The sequence below is a fragment of the Delphinus delphis genome, chromosome 7, assembly GCF_949987515.2.
Source record: "Delphinus delphis chromosome 7, mDelDel1.2, whole genome shotgun sequence".
Taxonomy (NCBI): Eukaryota; Metazoa; Chordata; class Mammalia; order Artiodactyla; family Delphinidae; genus Delphinus; species Delphinus delphis.
In genome coordinates, this window is record NC_082689.1 from 12938081 (window position 1) to 12961478 (window position 23398).

The window sequence follows — 23398 nt, forward strand, 5'->3', positions numbered from 1 at the left end:
GTAATTGTTAGTCATTTATTTTACTATAGAAATTAATAAATCCCATTATGTTTCTCCCATTAACAAATAAGACTGAAGTTTTGTCCCTCACTTTGCTAAAACATGATCTACTCTAAAATCAGTATGTTATTAGAAGTATAACTTCCAGATTATACCCCATGTTCAAGTTCTCTGAACCTCAGTGACCCCTGTGCACTTGGCAAACATCAACTAATCTTCAGGACACTTCCACTGGGACCAAATATAACCTCCAGTTTTCTATCAACAGATTGTTCCAGGGAGAACCTGCAAAGAGATCAGATTCGGGATATGGGATGGAACACATGTTCCACTTCTCAGTTGACTAATGGCAAGTACGCAGGGGCTTCCTGGTCTCAAACAGTGAAAGGAGACAAAACAACACAGCATAACAGGTCAGGGGTCATGGTCATAGGACGAGGCTTCTAGACTGAGGGCAGCTGTCCACCCTGCACGGTGCATTGATTCATTAGGCACATCTCTGGTTTCTCCAAGAATCACTATAGCACCATCACTCATGGCTGCCCTCTGCACATTCACCTGGAACAGTCCCAAAGGGCAAACGTGGACTCAAATATTTCTTGTCAACTATTCCAGATGCACTAACCTTCCCCACTCCTCACCAACGCTTCTAGATAAAGAGATAATAAATTCTTCTAAGAGGGATTCATAAACTCTCAGACTATTTTTTTAAGTGAAGTTCACAAAGCGTTACATCAGCAAACACCAGAAAATATAGCCCTTCTTAACATGGCATGTCAGAATGCTTTTTAAACCTCCGAATCCACACACCACAACTTAATATATATTCAAAGCCCCAAACTCTCTGCAAGTTACACTCTCTTCAAGACACCCGTTCCCTCATCAAAGTCTTGCTGGGAGAAACAGACGTTTTTCATTTACTTTTGCTTCTTCCCTCTGCCCAGCAGCCCTCAGAGCAAGAAAACCAGTTACTGAAACTCTACTGTACCCAACTCAGGAACATTAAGACCCTAAACTTTGTGGCCTCGCCCGACTTCCTCAGCCTTGCCTTGCTTTGTCATTATGCCCAAGATGAAGGGGAAAAGGAGGAGAGTTGGTAGTGAGTACAGAGATAGCTGAAGATCCCTTTGGCATTTTCACCCTCCCTGCCAAGGAAGAATGGGTAGGAGCTAAGACTGCTGGTGCCCCAAACTGTTCTTGTTTCACCGAATATCAGTTCTCAAAGGAGAATGAGCTTTCTGACTATCCTGTATGTCTAATAATTGCTCATCGGTACTAGAATCCTACTACCAAAAACGTTACACGACCATAGCATATGACATGAATTTGATTCACAAGTGCCCATATTTCCTATCAGTGCCTGGAAAAAGTGGAGTTTGCTATTGCTTCAAAGTAATAATCCAAGAATCATGTTTATTTTTCTTAAAAAGAAAGAAAAAACAAAAGGTTATAACCAGCCCAAATACATTTTAGGAAAATTGACTTTAATCCAAATCACTGTCATCCCAAAACATATAAAAAATTTTGAGTTATTATTTGATGCTCCCAAAATGATTGCTAAAAACCTATAGTAGGATTTTTTAGAGAAAAAAAAAAAAAACTGTATTTTTCTGAAGAGATAAACTAGTCAATAGTACCCCCTGGTGGCAATAGACGCTCATCTGCTTGGGAATCGGCTGTGGTTTTAAAATCTCCAAAGGGAAGATTTCATGACCTCTCCCGGTAAAACATTCCAGGATTTTACTCTCAGGTCTAATAAAAATACTTTACAAGACAGCATGCACCCATTTCCTCTAGTCAAACCTGCCTCTTTAGTTGAGATGAGAAACAGATTGTCTCTACCCTTTATTGCTGGCCTTTGTGTACATCGTTAGGGCCATGGAGAGGGAACCACAGCAAAATTGTGTGAAACGGGTCTGGTCAGAGGAATTCATCATGGCCCACCTACACATCCGTGCAGAGGACGACCCGCAGATACTAGGTCCACTGTTCAGAGCAGAGGGTGTAATTTAATGGGCCAGAATGTGCAAAGCAAAGATCTCCATCTGAAGACTGCTTCAAGGGTCCCTCATAGAACGTGAATCACTGCACCCTTGACCTCTGCACAGGGTCACTCCAACTGCGACTCTTCTCAGAGGCGATACTCAAAACGGGTTTTAATCAGGCATCTTCGAATAATAGTGTCTATTAATGTTTTCACTCTCTGCACTTCGACTATGATGGGACAGAACTAAAATTAAAGTTTGTTTTTTCTCTTTAAAGTCTAGCGTTACACCTTTTCTATCACTGAACTGAAGGCTATTTTACATTTTCCTCGTTTAACTCTTTAAAAGTGAATAAACTTTTGATTTTTTATGTTATTCACTTTAGCACTTCCCAATGATTTTCGAAGTATAGACCAAGCTGATGTCTGCCCAGTACATTCTGCTCTCAGGTTGACATGAGAAGACTTTCTTTTTTCTGTTTTTTTTTTTTCCACTAAATAATTACTATTTTATTATTATTGTTACCTCAGGTGATTAAGAATGTAGGCTTCTCATGTATATCTCTAGAGAGCATTTGTTTTTATAATCCAGTCAGTGTAAAGATTAGCTTTACCCCATATTTTTCCAGGGGAGTGAAAAATTTTAAAAATGAGTTAAACATGATGTCTTATGTGTGATTAGGGAAGATGTAATTTGCCGAGACTCATTTGGGGACCTTTAATTTTTAAAAAACACAGTATAATAAATGCCAAATTCACATTTCATAATGATTTTTGATCTTATCTCTAAAAGGGAAAGGACAGATTCATGGAAAGTAGTATAATTAACACCCATTCCATAAGTGCATGTACCATGTTTTATGCTTACAGGTAGATAATATATGTTGTAAAAGAACAACCAATTGCATATTTTTGCTTAAAATCTCCTAAATTATATGTGGGCCATATATTCATTTTGTAGTTTGTTGATAATCATACTCGTCTTTAATCTTATGCAATAATGTCTGTAGTTAATGTATATTCAATCTATTTTAATCTAAAATGAGCAAACGAAAAAAAAGAGGGAAAGTCGATCGGAACACAACTTTCTCTTTCCTTTATTCATTCAAGGGTAGCCCAGCATTGCACTTAATGACTGTCAAAAGATTTCTAATCCAGATAAATGCAGTCATATTAACTTTGAAGGTCCTCTCCCCCCCTCTAGTGGTGAAAAGCAGTATAGAAAATTGACAGGATACCCATGAGATTGCAGCTGATAGTACAGGAAAGAACGCTGCTTGGAGAGTGACTGGAGAGGGTTCAAGTCCCACATCTGCCACTGACACCTACATGAACTTGAGAGTTCACTTGGCCTTGTGTTTTTGTTTTCTCATCAGATATAGAGTAATGATGATGGTTTGCAAAATTGTTGCGATGGTCACAACAGAAAATATCAAATGTATTTAGAAATCGATCAAACAAAACTAGATTTTTAAATTTATTTTTAAAGAAAATACAAGACACATAATATGTTGATTGATTTGATCCTGTGGTGGACACTCAGGGCAGCTTCCATGGTCCCTCCCTCCTGGTACTTAGAGCACTGAGTGGAGAAACAGCCTTTACCGAGTGATCAAGCATCGTGCCCCCAGCAATGAAATAAACTGACATCACGTGTCAGGTTATCCTCTGAGAAGACCTCCACATGTCATCTTCTTGCTCAAAATGTTTAACTCAAATCTAATCACAAAGGAACAATCAGACACATCAAAACTGAGGGTTTTTCTGAAAGGAAAAAACAAATTCTGTTCTGGAGTCTGAAAACCTCAGTACCTTGGAATCAATGAGACTGAGAAGAATTCATAATTAAAAGAGATTTTTAAAAAGCTATGAGAACCAAATGTAATATATGATCCTCAGTTGGATCCAGGATTGGGGAGGGGCATAGTACTGGGGCACTTGTAGAGGTTTGAAAATGGGCTTTATTTGAGACCGTAATATTGAACTATTCTAATTTATTGACTTCTTTCTTGCATGTGATTGTTTAGAAGAATGTCCTTGATCTTAGGACATACATGTTTAAATATCTGGAGTGGAAGTACCATGATTAAAATATATTTGTGTGTGTGTGATTAAAAGTATACAAGTGTGCTAGCTTTCCAACTTTTCTGTCACTGGAAAATTTTTCAAAATTAAAAAACGTAAAAACAAACAAATGAATGCTCTTAGATATTCTACCGATTGAAGATTTGTTGGGGTTAACAATTTCCTCTTTGTAATTGTAATTGTCCAGGGAAGAGCTTTCCTCTACAATACTGTCCACCTTCATCCGAGGCTTCTGTGACATGATCTCAGGTATTAAAGCTTGAATTATAAAGAAACAGCTCCTCTGCAAATTTCTGCCCTGGGTGGATAACTTTCCCTATTTGTAAAATGAGAATTATAAGAATAATCCTGTTTCGGGTACTGAATTCTCCAGGAACTTTATCATTAGTTCTTCACCCTTTTATAATTTTTCCTTCAAATTTTCTTTCCTCAACATTTGTTACTACTGTAATGCTATAAAATTGCTTGCATTTTTGTCCAAATTGTGTGGTTTCAAACCCCCTACTCCTCTGCAAATCTTCTCTCCCAGTCTGTAAGGCTTTCCACCCTCTTTCATTAAAACATGAAGAAAATGTACCCACTTCTCCTTCTGTAAAATCATGCTTGACCACCTTCAAAGACATCCCTCAAAACTCAGAGTTAATCCCTCTATCTTCACTCACTCTCCTCTTAATTATACTAATTGCAAGTGTGTGTGTGTGTGTGTGTGTGTGTGCGCGCGCGCGCGCGTGCGTGTCCTTTACTGGGCTGAAATTCCCTTGAACACAAGGAGCTCTTATCAACTATTGAGCATCAGTCAGAACATCTGCTGCTGATCAAGTGGACAATGTACATTTGCTGAGTGAATGTATGAAAGCAATTTGCAAACTGTAAAGTGCTAATGCTAATTGCTGTCAAGTGGCAGTGGCAGTCACACACGTTAGTCATCAGCAATGACAGTTATACACATTATTAGCATTCAGTTGGTGGTACAAGAGATGGCAGACTAAATAGAAGACATGGGACCCTGGCTGGATAATTTTGTGTGAAGTAGGATATTTAGAGCATGGAGGTCTTGGAAAGGGATGGAGAAGGGAAAATGGCCAAACATTAATTTTATCCACACTGTCTTTTGGCCCAGACTCCAGGTGACTGTTTGCAGAGCTGTGAAATGTAAGGTTGTCAAATCACTGCTAGAAATATCTTCCAGTGAATCTTGTTTCTTTGAGTCCCGCCACTCCACCCAAAGCCCCTGGGAGCAGCTAGGAGGGAGAGCAAAGATGACGGACAGGATGAGGAGGGAAGAAAAGACATGATGTGTTCTACTCCTGACCTGGCGGGCCCCTTGGCCTCACTCCTCCAACTCATTTCTTTCCATCTCCGTGATGAATATTGAAATGGATCACGCCTGCTGGGACCCACTTCTAAAGGAGGCCGAGAAAGGTGAAGTGCTGCCCTCTACTGGCAGCTTCTGCAAATCTTCACACTCAGTTCATCACATAGTCAATAAGTTGTGTTCAAACAGTCCCCCTCCTGCAACTCATTTCGAGAAGACAGTACAACACAAAGGCAGACTTTCTTTAAATTCAATACACTGTAGTAGCAAATAGCTCTTTGTCACTGAGAGTTTTCACATCTTTTAAAATCTGTTTTTAACTGTTTGCCTTTGTGTTTAAATTTGGCTGCAGGAATAATTTTAGAAATTCTTTGTGCAGGTAAAAAGTGCTGAATCACCCAAAGGACAAGTTCTCATATGTTTAGGGCATCTGCCCAGTATATCTGAGGCAAAACAATCGGAAAAACAAGAGAGAGAAAGCAAGAAATAAAAGAGTTCAACTTCAATAAACTTATGCAAAATTTTGTACAGAGAAAATCTACATGAAGTTAAGCAAAATATAGTAGACTATATATAGACTGCGATGTGTAGAGAAACAAAATTCATCACCCCAAAATGTCTCTTTGGCATGTGGATTATTTCAGGCTGAAAAAAATCAAGGCCCAAAAGACTCAGGATAAACCTTTGACCTTTCCCCTAACTGCCTAAAAGAATGTATGCAGAGAACCTGTTACAGGAAGGAAGCTATCACCATAGATAACTATAGTATGAACCAGGTGGTAAACAGAGAAGAACCCAGTAAAGTCTGTTGAAATCTTCTCTGTGTCCCACTGTCTCTGCCTGGCCCGGCAAACATTTATTTATCAAACATTTGCTTTTCTATCTCCATATGAATTGCCTTCATCCCCTTTGAAGTCCCAAACCAGTACCCCCAACACCCTCGTTTATCTTTAGCTGAAGATATTTAAGGTGAGGGCTTGGGACATTTTGGTGAGTTACTCAATTTTCCTGGGTGTCTCCCTCGTATACAATTTATTAAACTCTGATTTTCTCCTGTTACTCTATCTCATGTCCTTTTAATTCTTAGACCAGCCAGAAGAACCTAGAAGGATAGAGAAAAATGTCCTCCTCCCTGACAATATTGTGATTTATAAAAAGAAATATACACGTGGTCTTTATCCCTGTTCCTGGCACAGAGCTCCTAAAACCCCTGGACTTTCCTGTGAAGAGAGCAATGAAGGTGCCGTTAGTTAATTTAGGGCGGTTACCTTTGGACAGTACTTAAGATGGGGCCTGGCTGCCAGTAGAGCCAGTCCTATGATTAGAGGGTTGGCACTTTCAGTCCCATTCCCCAGCCTCCAAGGAGGGGAGATGGGATGAAGACTGACTTCTATCACCAATGGCCAATGATTTAGTCAATGATGCCTTTGTAACTAAGCCTCCATTAAAACCCAAAAGAAGGGGGTTTGGTGAGCTTCCAGGTTGGTGAATACATGGAGATTCAGGGAGAATGTAGTGCTCGGAGGGCATAGTTGCTTCACGCCCTTTCCTCATACCTTGCCCCACGTATCTCTTCCATCTGGCTGTTCCTGAGTTCTAACCTTTTATAATAAACTGGTGATCCAGTAAATAAAATGTTTTTCTGAGTTCTTTGAGCTGCTCTAGCAAATGAATCGAACCCAAGGAGAGAGTTGTGGGAACCTCTGGTTTATAGCTGGTTGGTATGAAGCCCAGGTAATAACCTGGACTTTGATGTCTGAAGTGGGAGCAGTCTTGTGGGGCTGAGCCCTGAACCTGTGGGACCTGACGCTCTCTCTGTGTAGACAGTGTCAGAATTGAGTTAAATTGTAGGATACCCAGCTAGAGTTGGAAAATTGCTAGGTGGTGTGGGGAAAAAACCCCACACATCAGCATCTGAATTGATGAACACACATTACGGTTGGTGTCAGAAGTATAGATGTTATATAAATTTTACATTAATTTAAAAGATGAAATGTATACTGAACTATTCATGGAGGGAGGGCTTTATAATCCCTTCTGTCACAGATTTGAAAGCTTTTCATTTGCTCCAATCCCAGTTTATACCCTGTCCTAAATATACACTTGCATCATTCTGAGACAGGAAGGGGGCAGGGCACAACTGTTTAAAAGAATGATCTAGCCCGAGGACAGAACATAAACTGATTAGAATCAAATAGGTCCAAGATGGCGGACTAGTCGACTTCCACTAGACCCTGAGTCTTAGGATATGCTCATTGTAACACATCAGCACAGATAAATGACACACTCACGGGCACCACGTTCCAAGGCCAGCCATAAAGGTCAAAAAGTGGGCGGTGGCCCACTTCCTGGAAATCCCCGCCCCTTCCTGAAATAGCTGGAATACTCCTCCCACTCATTAGCCTATGAAATGACCCACCCCTATAAAAACTGACAACCCCATACCTTGGGGCCTGTCTTCTTCCCAGATGGCCCACACTCTGTCTATGGAGTGTGTATCTCCTTGAATAAACCTTCTTTCTCTTTACTGTGGCTTGCTCTTGAATTCTTTCCTGCTGAAGCCAAGAACCCACACTCGGCGGCATCCCAGGAACTCACCTGAGACCTGGGACATGACCATCTTTTCCTGCCCCACCTTTCTTTCCGGCATAATTAGAGTTTATTTTTCTAAAGTGGTGCCCGTGGTATGCTCTTTCTGCTTCTAGTAATAAAGCTGATTTTTAAAAAGATCAATGTTTAAGAATGAGGTGAATATAGAGATTTCTCTTTCCGTGTGAGTTGCAGTCATGGTGTTGTTACTTCTCTCAGGGGCACTTGCATTTCAATCCTCTTCTCTAACATTTGTCTTTCAGTCTCCACCAGAGGTAAAACTAGTTCATTAAATAGCTGGGGTGAGCATATGTGATGACTGTGTACAGAGCCACCTGTCAGGAACCCAAACACTTCTGCAAATTACTATAACAGTATTACAATGAGATGCTTATCTATTTCCACCTGTAGCTTTAATTTATTCATTCAGTATAGACTAAGACCACAGACATAGAGAACAGACTTGTCGTTGCCATGGGAGGGGGGTGGAGGAGGGATGGATTGGGAGTTTGGGATTAGCATGTGGAAATTGGTATATACAGAATGGATAAACAACAAGGTCCTGCTATACAGCACAGGGAACTCTATTCAATAACCTAAGATAAACCATATGGAATAACCATATATATATATATAAAACTGAATCACTTTGCTGTATACCAGAAACTAACACAACATTGTAAATCAACTATACTCCAATAAAATAAATTTAAAAAAAAATACAGACTGGGCTTCCCTGGTGGTACAGTGGTTGAGAGTCCGCCTGCCGATGCAGGGGACGCGGGTTCGTGCCCCGGTCCGGGAAGATCCCACATGCCGCGGAGCAGCTGGGCCCGTGAGCCATGGCCATTGAGCCTGCGCGTCCGGAGCCTGTGCTCCGCAACGGGAGAGGCCACAACAGTGAGAGGCCCGCGTACCGCAAAAAAAAAAAAAAAAAAAAAAAAAATACAGACTGAGACTACTAGAGATTTCCAAGATGAAATATACATACCAGTTCTCAAAGAGCCTGCAAGCTAATGAAAACAACTGTACTCTGCATCTTTAGAATCAAAAGAGATGCTCCTTGGAAAAATAAACAAGGGGTTCTCTGGTCAGATATATTCAAGAATCATGACATATGATATCCTCTTTGCAATTCCCAATGCACATCTACAAACATAAAACTCTGATATTAAAGGAATTTATCTAACCTGGCTTTCTCCAGACTGCTTTTCTGGGTAGCAAAACAGTGGATAGCATCCCTCAGACAGTGCTGTCCTTTAATACAAAAATAAGGTTATTTACCATTGTGTATGGAAATTACAAAATACAGAGGAGAGATATGGAGAAATAAGATATGCTTGGAAGGGCTGGGACAGCCTCAAAGATGGAGAGAACACACTTGATCCCAGACTTGGAGGATGAGTCAGAGTTACCAGGAGCCCAGGACTAAGGAGGGTATTCCAAGGGCCAGATCATACAGGCTTTGAAATCCACACAAAGCAATTTACCTTCCATCCTGTAGGCAATGGGGAGACTTTACAGAATTCTGCATGGAAGCGTCAACACGTGGTCACTCTAGCTGCTCTGGAGGATGGATCTGGCGACAGGGGACACTGGAGACTGGAGTTGGGGAAAAGGGAGAGAGACACTGCGCCTCTCATAAAACTGCAAGGTCATCTTGTAAGACAGTTTGGATCCGAGAAAAGCCACACCATGAAGCTGCTGGAGTGGCCCCAGGCTCACTTCCTCCTGCCCTCCTGTCCTGTGGCTTGTCTTGTTTCCCCCAATGCACCACGCTTTCTTAGAGGCGAGACAGTGCTCTGTACTTCTTTACTCAACTAAAAAGTTTAATAAAAACAGCCTATATGTTGAATAAATGAATGACTGAAAATAGGCACCTACATTTAAACATTCTGGTTTAAACTGTGCTTTCGTATGAATTATCTCATTTCATATGGATGTAGAAATCAAAATACCTGGAAATTCCATGAAGCCCAGGACAGCCACCATTGGATGTAAGCGCTTCCCACATAAGGCTTCTTCAAGGGTTCCTGTTCCATTACTGGGGTTTATATCAGAGAAGTGACAGGAGAGACTGTGTTCCTTCCTAGGTTGTATCCTGAATGGCAAGTGACTTTGGCTCTGCTGGCTTCTCCTGAAAGGCCTCTCCCCACTTTCATATGCAAAATTGACTGGGTTGGGTAAGATTACACCTGATACCTTTTGTTCCTTCAAATAACCTCCTCATTTTCTGGAAAGGAAGTCATTATATGCAACATTCCACATACTATCCCCGTCAAAATAGCTGACAACCAGGGATTATTAACTAGCTCTAATGCAGCGTTTACTTTAGAAAACAAAGGCTTTGAAGTGACAGTATGGTTGTTTCTCCACCCCTCCCCACCCCCTTTAAAGTGTCTGCTCATTGGATGGATGTAAAAGCCCAGAAGCCAGATAAATCTCGCTGAATGCATTTTTGGTCTTTTGGTTAAATCTACAGGAGTAGTCTAGATGCTGGGGTTCAGGAGTGCATGTTTGGGAAGGGGATGCATTTTCTTTTCAGAATGCGAAAAGAGTTAGATGTACTCAAGATTTGAGATTCTCAAGTGTGCACGCACGTGTACGCTGGCACAGGAACGCACACGCACACACCTGCCTGGCTGAGCTCTCACAACACCAGCCCGTGGTCCACAAAAGAATGATGCAACTGAGTGACAGTGAGCTTCCTTCCAGGAGTTACAGTCCCAACCCCGTCTCACCTTTGGAGATCTGGCCTTAGGTGATGCCTTGTTCAGTTGAAGTCTGAATTGAATTTGCCCCTCTGCTATGTAGCTTTTAATCTAGAAAAGTTATAAGGCGAGACCCAGAAAGTCAAAGAATGAGCAAATAAATGGATGAAAGAAAATGAAGGAAGGTGAGTTTTACAAAGAGAGCAAATTCAGAGAGACAGTTATTTATGGTAGAAAATAAAGCAGAAGTTTAGTGGCTAGAACCTCCTGGACTTACACCTCATGTCCGTACAGCCACTTCCTAGCTATAAACCTTCAACAGGTAACAGGTTCTCCAGCCTCAATTTTCTCATGAGTAAACTGGGGATAATATTGCCTACTTCATAAGCGTATCGTGAGAATAAAATTATATGATATGGCATTCTGGACACCGTGCCAAGCACATAATAAGCCCTCAATGAAAACCATTTTAGAAATCTGCTTTATTTGGGGAAGGTGCTTTCCACCTGAAGGCTAATGTTTACTTGCAGCACAGAATAAAGAACAAAGATTTGCCCAGCAGGTGAGCTGGGTGGAGAAACTGAAGTTCTCTAGAACTCTCTGAGTGAGGCACTCACAATGTGGCTGTACTTACTATTCTGAGTCAAGTGTAGTCTAACTCTGAACCAATATTAATATAATGTAAACATTTCTTGCTAAGCCACACTAACTTAAGTTAGAGGTAAATTTACCCACTGGTTAGGGAGACTGCTCTTTTCAGGAATGAATCTTAAGCCATGTGTGTTAAACATGTTCATCTCAAACAAAACCAAGAAGGAATTCTTCCAATCAGCCAAACTATCTCTGTTCCTTCACTTTTCAGTCTTCAAAATAGGGATGATGATCCCCTTTTTCGAGGCGCAGTCTGGATTTAGAGAAATACAATACGCAGAAAATGTCACAAATCCTATTGAAAACATCTGCATCTATTCATAAATAATATATAACACTCAGAGATCACTCGCTGTGATGCTAGCTCCCCACACACAAAAGTATAGAAAGGTGCATTTAAAAGTTAGACACCTTAAAATTACAAAACTAAAGTAATGAAAAATGTCCAAAACAAATATCATACTAAAAGCCTGTCCTGGTTTTCTATAAGCATTATGCTTATTATCCCAAACAGCATATCATCTCTGACAGAAAGCAGTTTTAATTCAATCCTTTCTAAAACCTAAATACAGATTGCAAAGCTCACTTCAGACACTAGGTGGCACCACGTATCCGCCCAATGTTACATTATTTTCCCCAAACTAGGTTGGCCAGCCCATAGAGGGCCTGACCTGCATTTTAACAGTTGGAGCCTGTGATGGGGAAGCCTTTTAAAATGCGATGTCTGCTAATAACTGGCAGCAGAATACAAGCATAGCATTTAGTTCTCAAATGGAGTTATCAATCTGTAAAGCTTTAACACTCCTTCAATTGCTCTCTATGTGTACAACTCAAACAAGACCTACAGTTATAAATTCATAATTTGTCCTCTAGACTTGAAGCCAAATTTTCACTTTCAACTCTACTGACATTTTGAATAAATCAAGCAGCTAAATATTTTCAACTGCCTCCCAAAGCCTCTATTTCCTAAAAAAAAAATTTGACACGGAATTGGAAACTTTAAAGATCTGCTTGAAAACACATGGTATAGACTAATGTGACGGTAAATGGATTTAAAATCTTCAGTTTCACTTCCCCAGACACATCCATATTATTGTTAGCTTAGTAAACTACACCGCTCTTGGCATTTGAAGAGGAACAAACGAGGATTCCAAAAACTACAATAAATAAAAAAATAAAAGATATTCCTTTGCCTCTGATTTTGCGTAAGAAATACCAAGTAGTGGCAACTGATCTCCATATATTGGGACGAGATTGGCACATATTCACTTGGCAAGATGGAATGTTGTTAAAATTTAGGCCTCCTTGTTTCCATAACATTTATAATGCAATATCCTTAGTGCTTTCTTCATTTAAAAGGAAAAACATAAAAACGATAAAAACAAGTGACATGGATATAATGGGCATATAAAAGTTAAACTGATATAGTGGGATAACACATCATAATGGGCATGCTTGTGGGTAAATACATGTGCAGATAAGAAAACAAATCCTCTCAAAGTGTGGTCTGGGGAAACTTTAAGTAAATGTTGAAGTTGCAACAACTGAATATCCTGTGTCTTTGCAGATAACAGCGTCCCCAGCAGCTCTAACGTTTTCATTAAGTTCATTCACATTGGAACCCAAGTAGGAGAGTAAAGCAGTGTTAGGGGACCCGTGACATTTCTGAATTGATACCCTTAGTCGACTTCTACTCAGTTTACTTCCAAACCACACGTGGGACCCTACAAGGAAAGAAGAAATGCCAGATACAGACTCCTTATTACATGGTAAATAACTAAATATCTAACTTCCTATTTGGAGGAGAAGGAATAACGAATATAATCCTATCAAGTGTACCAAGAGGTGGCAGGAGAAACCAATCTGTCTCAGATGCTGGCAGTAAAGAGATACGCTGTCTAGAGAATTTAAAGTCAGTAATAAAACTGACTAAAAAACTGCTTTTTATTAACACCACGTGCTAGCAGTTCTATACAAGGTCAGTGATACAGGGTGGACAGAACCGTTCCCTCCATGCCCATCCCTTTTGAAATACCACTGACTACAATGACTCTTCTCCTTAGGACTTGCCAGCAAGCAGGAAAGTTGCATTTTGGCAGAAGGAAAAGCTATAAGGGAAAGAATTCTTATTTTTCTAATAGGTAATGTCTGTCCAGGACTTTACACACATATGTTATCTTACTAATCCTCAACAACCATACAAGGCAGATAATACTGCCCCCATTTTACAGATGAGAAAACAGACTCTGAAAAGTTGAGCCATGTATTCAAGGTCACACAGCAACCAACGGGTGGAGCCACGGTTCTGATGGATGTCTTACATCCTCTAAACCTCACAATTTTAACCAGCTGAGTAGTTGGGACTCATAGACTGACATCATAGACCGATCATTTTGACAATAGGTGCAAAACTTGGACAAGGTATAACCTCACTTTAGTACCCTTAGTTGTCATGGGATAATAATGGGGTAGGGCTGTAGAGAGCACACCTACAATGATGTAAGGAAGCTCTCAAAACCATCCTGGCGCACAATAAATTCATCAGAGATCAGCAAATGGTACATGGTTTTCAACCGGCAAACTTCATCTAAGAACCCTAGACACATTGTATCCCTTCCACGTGTTAAAGAATGCTGGACTCTGCATCTCAGCAGCTTCACACCTCTCCCTGTAGCTGGATGGTTAAGTTGATAATTCTGACGCTGAAGGGGATGCACACAGGTACAGGCGACTAGGCGAAGTCAGAGGCGGGCACCCTGCGAGTCCATTGGCCCCACCCCTAACCTTGTTTGTCAATGCGTTCAAGATTTCTCAGAGAACATCCTCGTGTTTTGTCACACTCTGCCTCCTACTCCAAGGGCATAAATGCAAGATTATTGGGTGGGGGGATTGGAATGGGGGCAAAGGGATGGGTTTGTGTAGTTTCATTCTACTCAATCTTGAACTTCCTGAGAGACTGGTCACGAGACTACTGGCCTTTAAAAAGTGACCCCAAATATTCTGCCACGTGAACTATACAGCAGTTAACAAGCACACGATGCCTACATAATATGTCAACATTTCTCAGTTCAGATTGTGGTCTGTCCTGGAAAGCAATCTGAGTTTCTACCATCTGGTCTACAGCCATACCACCCTGAACACACCTGATCTTGTCTGAATTCTTTGTATGAAAGAATTCACGACACATATTACTGTTATTGAAAGGTGATGACAAAATCTTGTTTCTTCTTTAAATATGACACTAATTATGGGAGCCCCACAAAGTACTAAAGCCTACCATCTTCATAAATCAACCGGACAGGACTGTAGAGGACACACAGAAGACAAAGCCTTTGTTTGTTTACCTTTCGGCCCTTGCATTATTTTAATGCAATAATACCATAATACACAGCAATCGCTCAATATAACCACTGACACTCCTATTTGTAACATGAATTTATTCCACTTTTCACAAGCCTAGATCCAATCTCTTTGGTAAATAACATTCTTATAACAAATAACTATAATTTCTTTGTAACATAATCTTTGTTAAGATAGCATTTTATTTTACAATTTGAAGTTCTTACAGATAAACCCTTCTCCAATAAGATGCCGTAAACATCTTATCTTTACATGGCATTGGAAACTTAGTGGGGTTTTCCAAGCGCCCCCCCATCAGGCTTTTCCATGTTTGGAAATATATGTCAGGTTAACTTGTATGCAGGATGAAAAAACAATAGGAGTTATTTAAAACCTATTGCATAGCCTGGAGGAAGCTCTGTGAGGGTGGGGATCTCTGTGCATGAATGAAGTGAGTTCAGCTTTTGCTAATTGGTTATATGTTCTGTTTCTGCTTTTTTTTTTTTTTTTTTTTTTACCATTTCCATCATATGATGTAACCCTGAGCATACGATCAAACCAGCCATATAAAGGTACAAATGCGATGTAAACATTCTCTTAGTTCAGGCCTGATAGGACCTGGAATACCACAGGGTCTCACAAAAAGGTTTGTTCAACACATAAGCAAGGGATGGTAGAAACGGGGCCCCTTCATCACGTTAACTTGGGGAGCCACATGCTCCCCACCCCCATACTCTGCTCCTTCCTCTGTTTTCTCCCATCAAACACAAAACCTTGACTACTAGATAGGAGCACTTGACATTGTACATGCAACTGATCAGATGAAACCTCATAACATATGTTCCAGGACCCAGGGCTGGAATAAAGCAAGTATGGTCTTGGCAAAGCAAGTCACATCTACACTAATGGCAGCACAGGAATTCTAAAGAGAACTGAAGCTTTTCTACTGTTAGAGCTTGTAAGGCAAGGAATGTCACTCGCCATCCAGTTCTACAAGGATTGAGTCATTAGCCACTGCAGTCAGTGACCTGCAACACACCCTGAAAGGAATTCAGGGTGAAGATCAGGTGCCCTGGGAAAACAGGCAAAAACAGGCCCTCAGATAGTTAGAAATATCTCAAGAGAAATTTTTTATGAATCTGGATTCTTGCAACTTCACATACCTAGAAAAAACACTACTATCATTAATTGAGATAGCCTTTCTTCGTGACTAGCAGTAGTAACGTTCTACTGAGATGTTTGCTTGATAGCACGTACCCCTCTCCCCTGGTGTCTTCTCCCACCTCTCTGGAGCAGTTCCTCAGAGCTATCTGAGAAGCTATAGTTCCCAGGCTATCGTCCTCAGTAAGTCCCTGAATAAAACTGAAACTCCCAGTTCTCACACTGTGTGTTATTTTATTTCAGATGTTAGGTTTGTTTTCCTTTTTCTACCTGATCCAATGCACAGAAGCTGAAATTAAATAAGAACATACCCTTTAAGTTTACATTACTGAGAAACGTGGGCGGGCATCGAGTGGCTGAAATTAGAATTCCTTTCCATGTCGTTGTTCGAGTATTTATGTTACTATACTCAGGATCCCTTTGCCTTTAGTCTTCCTCATGCTCTCCAGGCTCCTACAAGTTTTGTGTGCAAACGTCCTGATTGTCTGAGAGTTACAAAAGCCCAGACCTCACACACAGGCTGAGAAGGAGCAATGGTCTGCTCCAAGCTTTCAGGCGAAGCACAGAGGCCGTGGGACCAATCAAAACACCTCGCTACTCTGAAGGTATTAAAGACCAAGAGAAAAGACAAAATTAGACTGTGTGAGAAAAACATTTTTTCGAGGATATATAGAAAGAGAGATTTATCGAGAGAGATATTTAGTAAGTCAACCAAAGTCGTTGAGTGTCACATTGTAAACTGGGTAAAGTCTTTGTCAGGGAATCCTCTTAAATTCTCCATCTTGGTCTTTCACATGTACTGATCCCTAATTTCTATCTTTGGGTGATTTAGCTCCCTTTTTTTACTATATCTAGAAAACAACTTTGACATCCAGGCATGTCCAGAAACACACCCTAGACATGCATCAAGCTATGGATGCTAGTACATTCTTCCATTATCTAGGAAAGCTGGCCACATGCTGGCGCGCAGACACAGACATGGAGCGCATGGGAAAAAAGAAGGTATTCTGCTCTGCAGGAGCCCGGGCAGGCTCTCATAAGGCCCCAGCAGGGTCATCAAGCGAAAGGAGGATGTTAGAAGCTTGGAGGGAGCCCAGAGGACTGCCATCAAAAGAAATAAATGTTTGGGCTTCCCTGGTGGCGCAGTGTTTGAGAGTCCGCCTGCCAATGCAGGGGATGCGGGTTCGTGCCCCGGTCTGGGAAGATCCCACATGCCGCGGAGTGGCTGGGCCCGTGAGCCATGGCCGCTGAGCCTGCGCATCCGGAGCCTGTGCTCCGCAACGGGAGAGGCCACAACAGTGAGAGGCCCGTGTACCGCAAAAAAAAAATTAAAAAATTAAAAAAAAATAAATGTTTGAGAAATAATCCTGAAGGGGCAAGTTGAAAGGAACTGGGCTTGTTTCCCTGTATAACAGCTTATAAGTGCACAGCATGGACCAGCCTGGACAAGGCCACTTCTGGGTAGTGAGAAGGCAGCTCTCAAGCCACACAGGGCCCACAGAGCAAGAGATAACAGCTTCAGGGGCGATTTTTAAATTTCTAGAGAAATGTGGGGCTCTCAGATTTTGAAACGTATGTCCAAAAGAAGTGACAGATGGCTTTCTGTTACCCACTTCCTGACATCAAGGGTAATCAGAGATAATCTAGTTTAGAACAACTGACAAACCTCAGAGAGAAGGTGAGTTCTCAGTTCAACACTTAGGTCACTGTTAGCTCTGTGATTCCCTGATTTGACTTGGGGGGCTGTTACTTAAAAAATGTGAAGTGTGTGTGTTCGTGAGTGTGTGATCGTGTGTGTGTGTGTGTGAGATAGTGGGCAGAGTATGTGAGAGTTTGTGTGTATTCATGTGCATAAGTATATTGGGGGAGAGAGAGTGTGTGTGTGTGTGTGTGTGTGTGCACGTGTGTGTCAGAGGATGTGGCTCTCATCTCCTTCCTTCCCCAAAAAAATAAGTACAGACATTTCTTGGGAACATTTTTCCAAAGAGAGCTGGCACTTTGGAGACACACCCTAGCTGCTCCTTCCTTGAAGGAAAGACTGGCTTTCTCATGGCCCTGCTCCTTAGTTTCTATTCCATCACCTGCTGCAGTAAAACTAGAGATGGCCCCATCTCCAGATTAATGGGGGTCACTAACACCATAGTCCAGAGATGGAGGAATCACATGAACAGCATTTGCTGTCTATAGAGGCACTCACACTTCTTTCTTCTGAGTACACAGCTTTCTACTTCACTACAGAAGAAGAAAAAAAAAAGATAAAGTGATGTGCTTCAAGTGCAAAATATTTCTCCTATACCGTTTTGCTTTTATAAATAAGAAAATAAAATAGCTTTCTCATGGAAGCTGCAGAAATTCAATCTAATTTCCAAAGGTTTGCTTTATGACAAATGCCAAAATATGTGGCTGCTTTGCCGTAAAATTCCAAGGAAATGTCACTTTCCCCTAATTGCCCCGTGACTGCTCTATTTATTCAGGAGTGAATTAAGAAAGAAAAGATCTATTTTTCATCTCACTGAGTTTTAGAGAGTATTACGCGTTGTGTAAGAAGCTCTAAATGCTTTGGAACTCATACTTCTTTCTTGAACTTCCCGTCTTCTCCTACGTATTTTAAAGTTCCAGTCAGATGAGACTATACATTTCTACAAATCTTGTGTCTCCTATATTACCTGAAGCCGAAACAGACTGCATAGCCAAGCAAACATTACCTCCACTTTTATTTTTACACAAATGCCCTTGGTGGGCAGTCACTATGCGCCCCGGGCTCCTCGGCGGGTCAGTCAATCACTACTGTCTCCAGATTCTTTAGGGGTGGTCCATCATCATTGGCCTAGGCTCCTGGGGGTGGGCGGCAGTCCCTTTTGGCCAGCTCTACCCATCTCTGCTGGAGTAACCTCCGTCCCTTCTGTCTCCTCCTGCAATACTTCTCAGAAAGCTCCAACCATGATCTGAAGTGGTGGGTGAAAAACTAGTACTGAGGGAGCTGAAAAGAGATAAGATGTGAACAACCTGGAAAAAAAAAAACACAGCTCCTTCTCTATGAGCAGAAATGTCCCTTAATATGGCTTCTTAAAGCCAGACTCCTCAATAGATAAGCACTACTGGAATTATTTCAGTGACTGCTTTTGTTTGTCTGAAACAGATCACAGGTCTTCCAAAGATTTCCTAGTAAGAAGTCTATTAATCATCTATTAAGTCTATTAATCGTCTATTAAGCATTCTGTGTTTTAATAACTATCAGGAATCCCGGTGGAGGAAAAACACTTTTAAAAAAAGTGACCAGGATGATTATTTGTCGGATAATGCTAGGTGTTCCGTATCCTAGTTTGTGTACGAGTATTCAATGTTTTTAAATGTCTTTCACCATTGCCTGGGGTGGCTAAGCCTAGGGAGGTGCCATCCTGGTTGTAACTTAAGGAGACATCTCAGTCAAGAGCATGGGAATTAGGGGAGAAGAGGGTCTTCAATAAGTACCCATTGCCTTTAGTTCAATTCCAAGTTGTAGGAATGCAGAGCAAGGTTCTTCTGAGCCATGTTTACCCCATTAGCACTAGCACATGGGAAGAGGTGAATACTACATCTGGTCACAAGCCACAGGGGAGAGACTCAGAGGCCAGCCTTCTAATTTGCAGCCCTGACACCCCTTCTATGATGTGGCTGTGTGCCAGAATTTCTCCTGGTTGGAGAGAAAAAGTGCAGCATCTAAGTAACAAGAGGGTCTTTCTCCTGTTGCTGTGTTTTGAAGAATGAAGAACATCCTACCAGGTAAGCGAAGAGCTAACCTACCAGGTAAGCGAAGAGCTGATAACGCAAAGGTACAGAGTTGCACCTTGTTTCTGTCTGTAAGTTACCCCAGGAAACTGCTGTCATTGAGAATTGAAGGGGCGTAGGATGAAACAACTATAAAGATACTTAGGAGAAAAAGCAAATGAAAACAAAGAACACAAAACCTCTCTGAGATACCGAGGTAATGCAATAGCAAGGTATATATACTTGGAAAATTGATTGTATTGATGCAATCCTCCGCCAGCTAGCTAAAGGTCTCTCCTTTCTGTATTCAAGTTTTTAAGCTTTGAAAATCTGTAAATGTAATATTTTGGAATAGCTTTAATCAACTAAGGTGGCAATTTATCTTAGTGAGGTTAATTGTGTTATTTATTTATTTATTCATTGTCTTATTGTTTCTACCCCTTTTATACCCAAAAAAGTGTTTGAGGTGGAGTCATTTGGTTACAAAGCATTTAAAATGTTAAATTAAGACACAAGAAATTCTAAATGGCACTTGAGATGCTCTTGAGAGGAGCCTCTCATCTCTTGCATTTGTAGATATCTCATATATTCATGAATCAAATGCTGTGCATATTTAAGCCAGGCCAAAATACTATAAAGCACCCTGTCTCCCATTAGAAAAAAATGCAATTATTCTTCCTGGTTATGTTTTTAAAATAGCTTGACATTTATATAATTGATGAATATGTAATTTGCTAATCAGTAATGGACAGTTCCCATGGAGGTATCATTGCTAGTTTTATAATTTACAATTTCAGAAGAGTTTTGTGAAAGTGAACATTAAAGCTGGGACAAGCAGAGAGAAACCACTCCAGGATAGTACTATCCTATTTAACACCCATAATACATTTAACAGTAACAACAATTAAGCTTCACAAATTGTCATTGTACTGAATTCCTATTGGATGAGTTATAGATAGAGCATTTACATGTAGTGATTTTTCCCCATACTATATCCTCCGTACACAAGCATGTACCAATGAACATCAGAGCAACATACTGTACTCTAAAGGATTAAATGATACTGTAGCTTATGCCTTTATTCCTTGTATCTTTTCTCCAAATGATAATAGAGATCTCATATACCATGCATAGACACTTACATTCCCTTACTGAGAACATTTCTGATATTTTTGGTATAAGAGAGAAAAGTCATTTATTTAAAGATTGCGTTATTAATCTACAGTTTGGGGTAAATACCTAGATTATCTGGTTGGTCAATTTGTCTTTATGGCCAAGAAAAAAGACCAGCTGCCGTGTTCAATCCAAATGAGTTGGTATATGAATATTTATCAGGACATCGATATTCACTGTCTTACAGTCATGCTCCAAGCTAAATAAAAGTAGAAGTAAGACGGCCACAAATATTACAGCATAATAGGATAAGAACTAAACAATATGTACAAATTCATTGACAACATCTGTGCAAGGGTTGTGGACAAAACATTTAAAAAGAAATCTACATAAAACAAAGTCGGTAAATTTATCAAACGTTGATAAATTTTCGGAGACGGTATAAAAGTACACAAAACACGGAAGAGAGAAAGAACTTTAAAAAAATAACCACTAAGCCAATACATATAGTACAAGTTTACATTTATAGTACAGAATGATGGAAACCAGAGACAAAAACGATTTGGTAACAAACAGCGAAGAAAGTTTCACCAATCGCAAGGAAGAAAGACTTTCCTTTTTGAATGAAAACACAGACGGCCACAGCTCATCCCTCCCACCCACACACACACAGAAAAATAAAAGCAAACGCAGAAGTTGTTACAGCAACACACGACAGACAGAGGTGGAAAGCGTTTGGCATGTCGCATCACAGGAAGTCAATCACGACTGGCTAACGATGATGGTACCTGGCTCTGTTGCAGGTCACTGGCTTGCCTGAGAGGAGTAACGGATGGAGGGGGCACACCTGATGTGGACGCAGACCGGCCTAGTTTGCAGCTTACTTTCGGTTCTGTGAAAAAGGGGGAAAGACAGAGCATTAGCGGAGCAAAGTCTGCAGGGATGAACCGGACCCCAGGCTTTCTTCTGGTTTTGCTACACGTTCTTTTAATACACCGAATTCTTCTGATGTTTACTAACCATTGGCAGGTGATGAAACAATTTCATAACAATTGATTCTAAAATGAGCCTTGTTCACAGATCAGCTCCTGGGAATAAAGAACAAACCACTTAAGTTCCACGCCTGTTGCCTTGCACATTTTACCCTATTTAGAGTGAGTTTCTATAGAGCGATTACTGGAGCAACAAAATCCCACTGGGGAAAAAGCCAGTGACATGACTATTTTTGTGCTTCATTTTCAGTCTTGGTCCAAGGGTCTCCTGTGTCCTAAAATGTCTTCTCCACCCTCTCCAAATTTTTCTTCCATCCCTCCCTCCTTTCATTCTTTCTTTTCTTCATTCATTCTCTTATTCTTTCCTTCTTTTTCTTTTCCTAACTTTCTAATTTTCAAGTCTATAGTGTGCTGATTACTTTCACCCTGCTTTTGATGTAACATTTCTCTAATTTAACTTCATTTGCTTTGAATTGTATAACCACTTCGAAGACTTTTGACATCTTTCATAATAATATTATTTTTCAAAATTAAAAAGCCTTCCCCTAACTCTTCCTCTATTTAAGGAGCCTAAATAGGCTGCCTAGGTCATTATCAAGATACTTTGAAGACTGCAATTTGGGGAATGGAAAGAGTTCCCTTCATTCAAGCAGCTCAGAATTTATGGTATACAGACGACACTGATTTTCAGACATATTTGAAGGTAATTATAAAGGAGAAGAAGGCATCAAAAGAAAAGTTGACATCTACGCTTTTGCCACAAACTTTTATATTAGCTGTCAGTTTTTGAGTGCCTAGTATATCCCAGCTTCTGTTTGGGCTGCACTTAAATTATCTCTAATCTTAAAGATAATCTTTAGAGTTATGAATTAGCTATAAATGCTCCCAATTTACAAATTAGAAACCTGAGGCTCAGCAAGGTTAATAATTGCATTGCAAATACACAAGCACTTTTCAAAAAAACCTTTCATTATATTAATAAATTTGACTTAAAGATGAAACTCTCTGAACTAGTGGCTTCAAATGATATTACATCACTAATTTACCAAGCAGTGGCAAGCTGATGCTAGAGAACAAGTTCTGTGCTGGATAGGAACACTATCTTTATGCCACTTTTTTCTTTTTTTTTTTTTGCGGTACGCGGGCCTCTCACTGTTGTGGCCTCTCCCGTTGCGGAGCAACAGGCTCCGGACGCGCAGGCTCAGCGGCCATGGCTCACGGGCCCAGCCGCTCCGCGGCATGTGGGATCTTCTCGGACCGGGGCACGAACCCGTGTCCCCTGCATCGGCAGGCGGACTCTCAACCACTGCACCACCAGGGAAGCCCTATGCCACTTTTATATAAGCTACTCTTCAGAGAAAAGCTTTGCTATGTCTGCATCACATGACCTATGGCTAACTTCAGCCTCTGCTCACTGCCTTCTGGCCATTCTCTCCCCATCCTTCACAGACACCAGATACAGATACAACGAATAAGATAAGCTGGCGTCCATTCACACAGAGACCTTTCAATACACCCTCACCCACACACACCCTTCCTCTCCCACCCCTGCTTCAAACTATTAAACAATGCCTCACGTCCACATTAAAATAATTATCTTAACGAGTACTAATAGCCTTTCTTGGCAAATTAGATAGTCTTTTACTCTGTGCTTCTGATTTCGCAAGGAAAAAAAGGCAATAAGCAGGCTTTGGACTATGAGATGACTCCA

The 23398-nt window shown here is 40.8% G+C and overlaps 1 protein-coding gene across 1 annotated transcript in view; it reads right to left on the reverse strand.

The window, feature by feature from the left end:
• NYAP2 (neuronal tyrosine-phosphorylated phosphoinositide-3-kinase adaptor 2) overlaps window positions 1-23398 on the reverse strand; it is a 246692-nt gene that overhangs the window by 23471 nt on the left and 199823 nt on the right. Inside the window, exon 5 of the mRNA XM_060015500.1 lies at window positions 21484-21587. Coding sequence (XP_059871483.1) covers window positions 21484-21587 — 104 coding nt within the window. The remainder of the gene's footprint in view (window positions 1-21483; window positions 21588-23398) is intronic.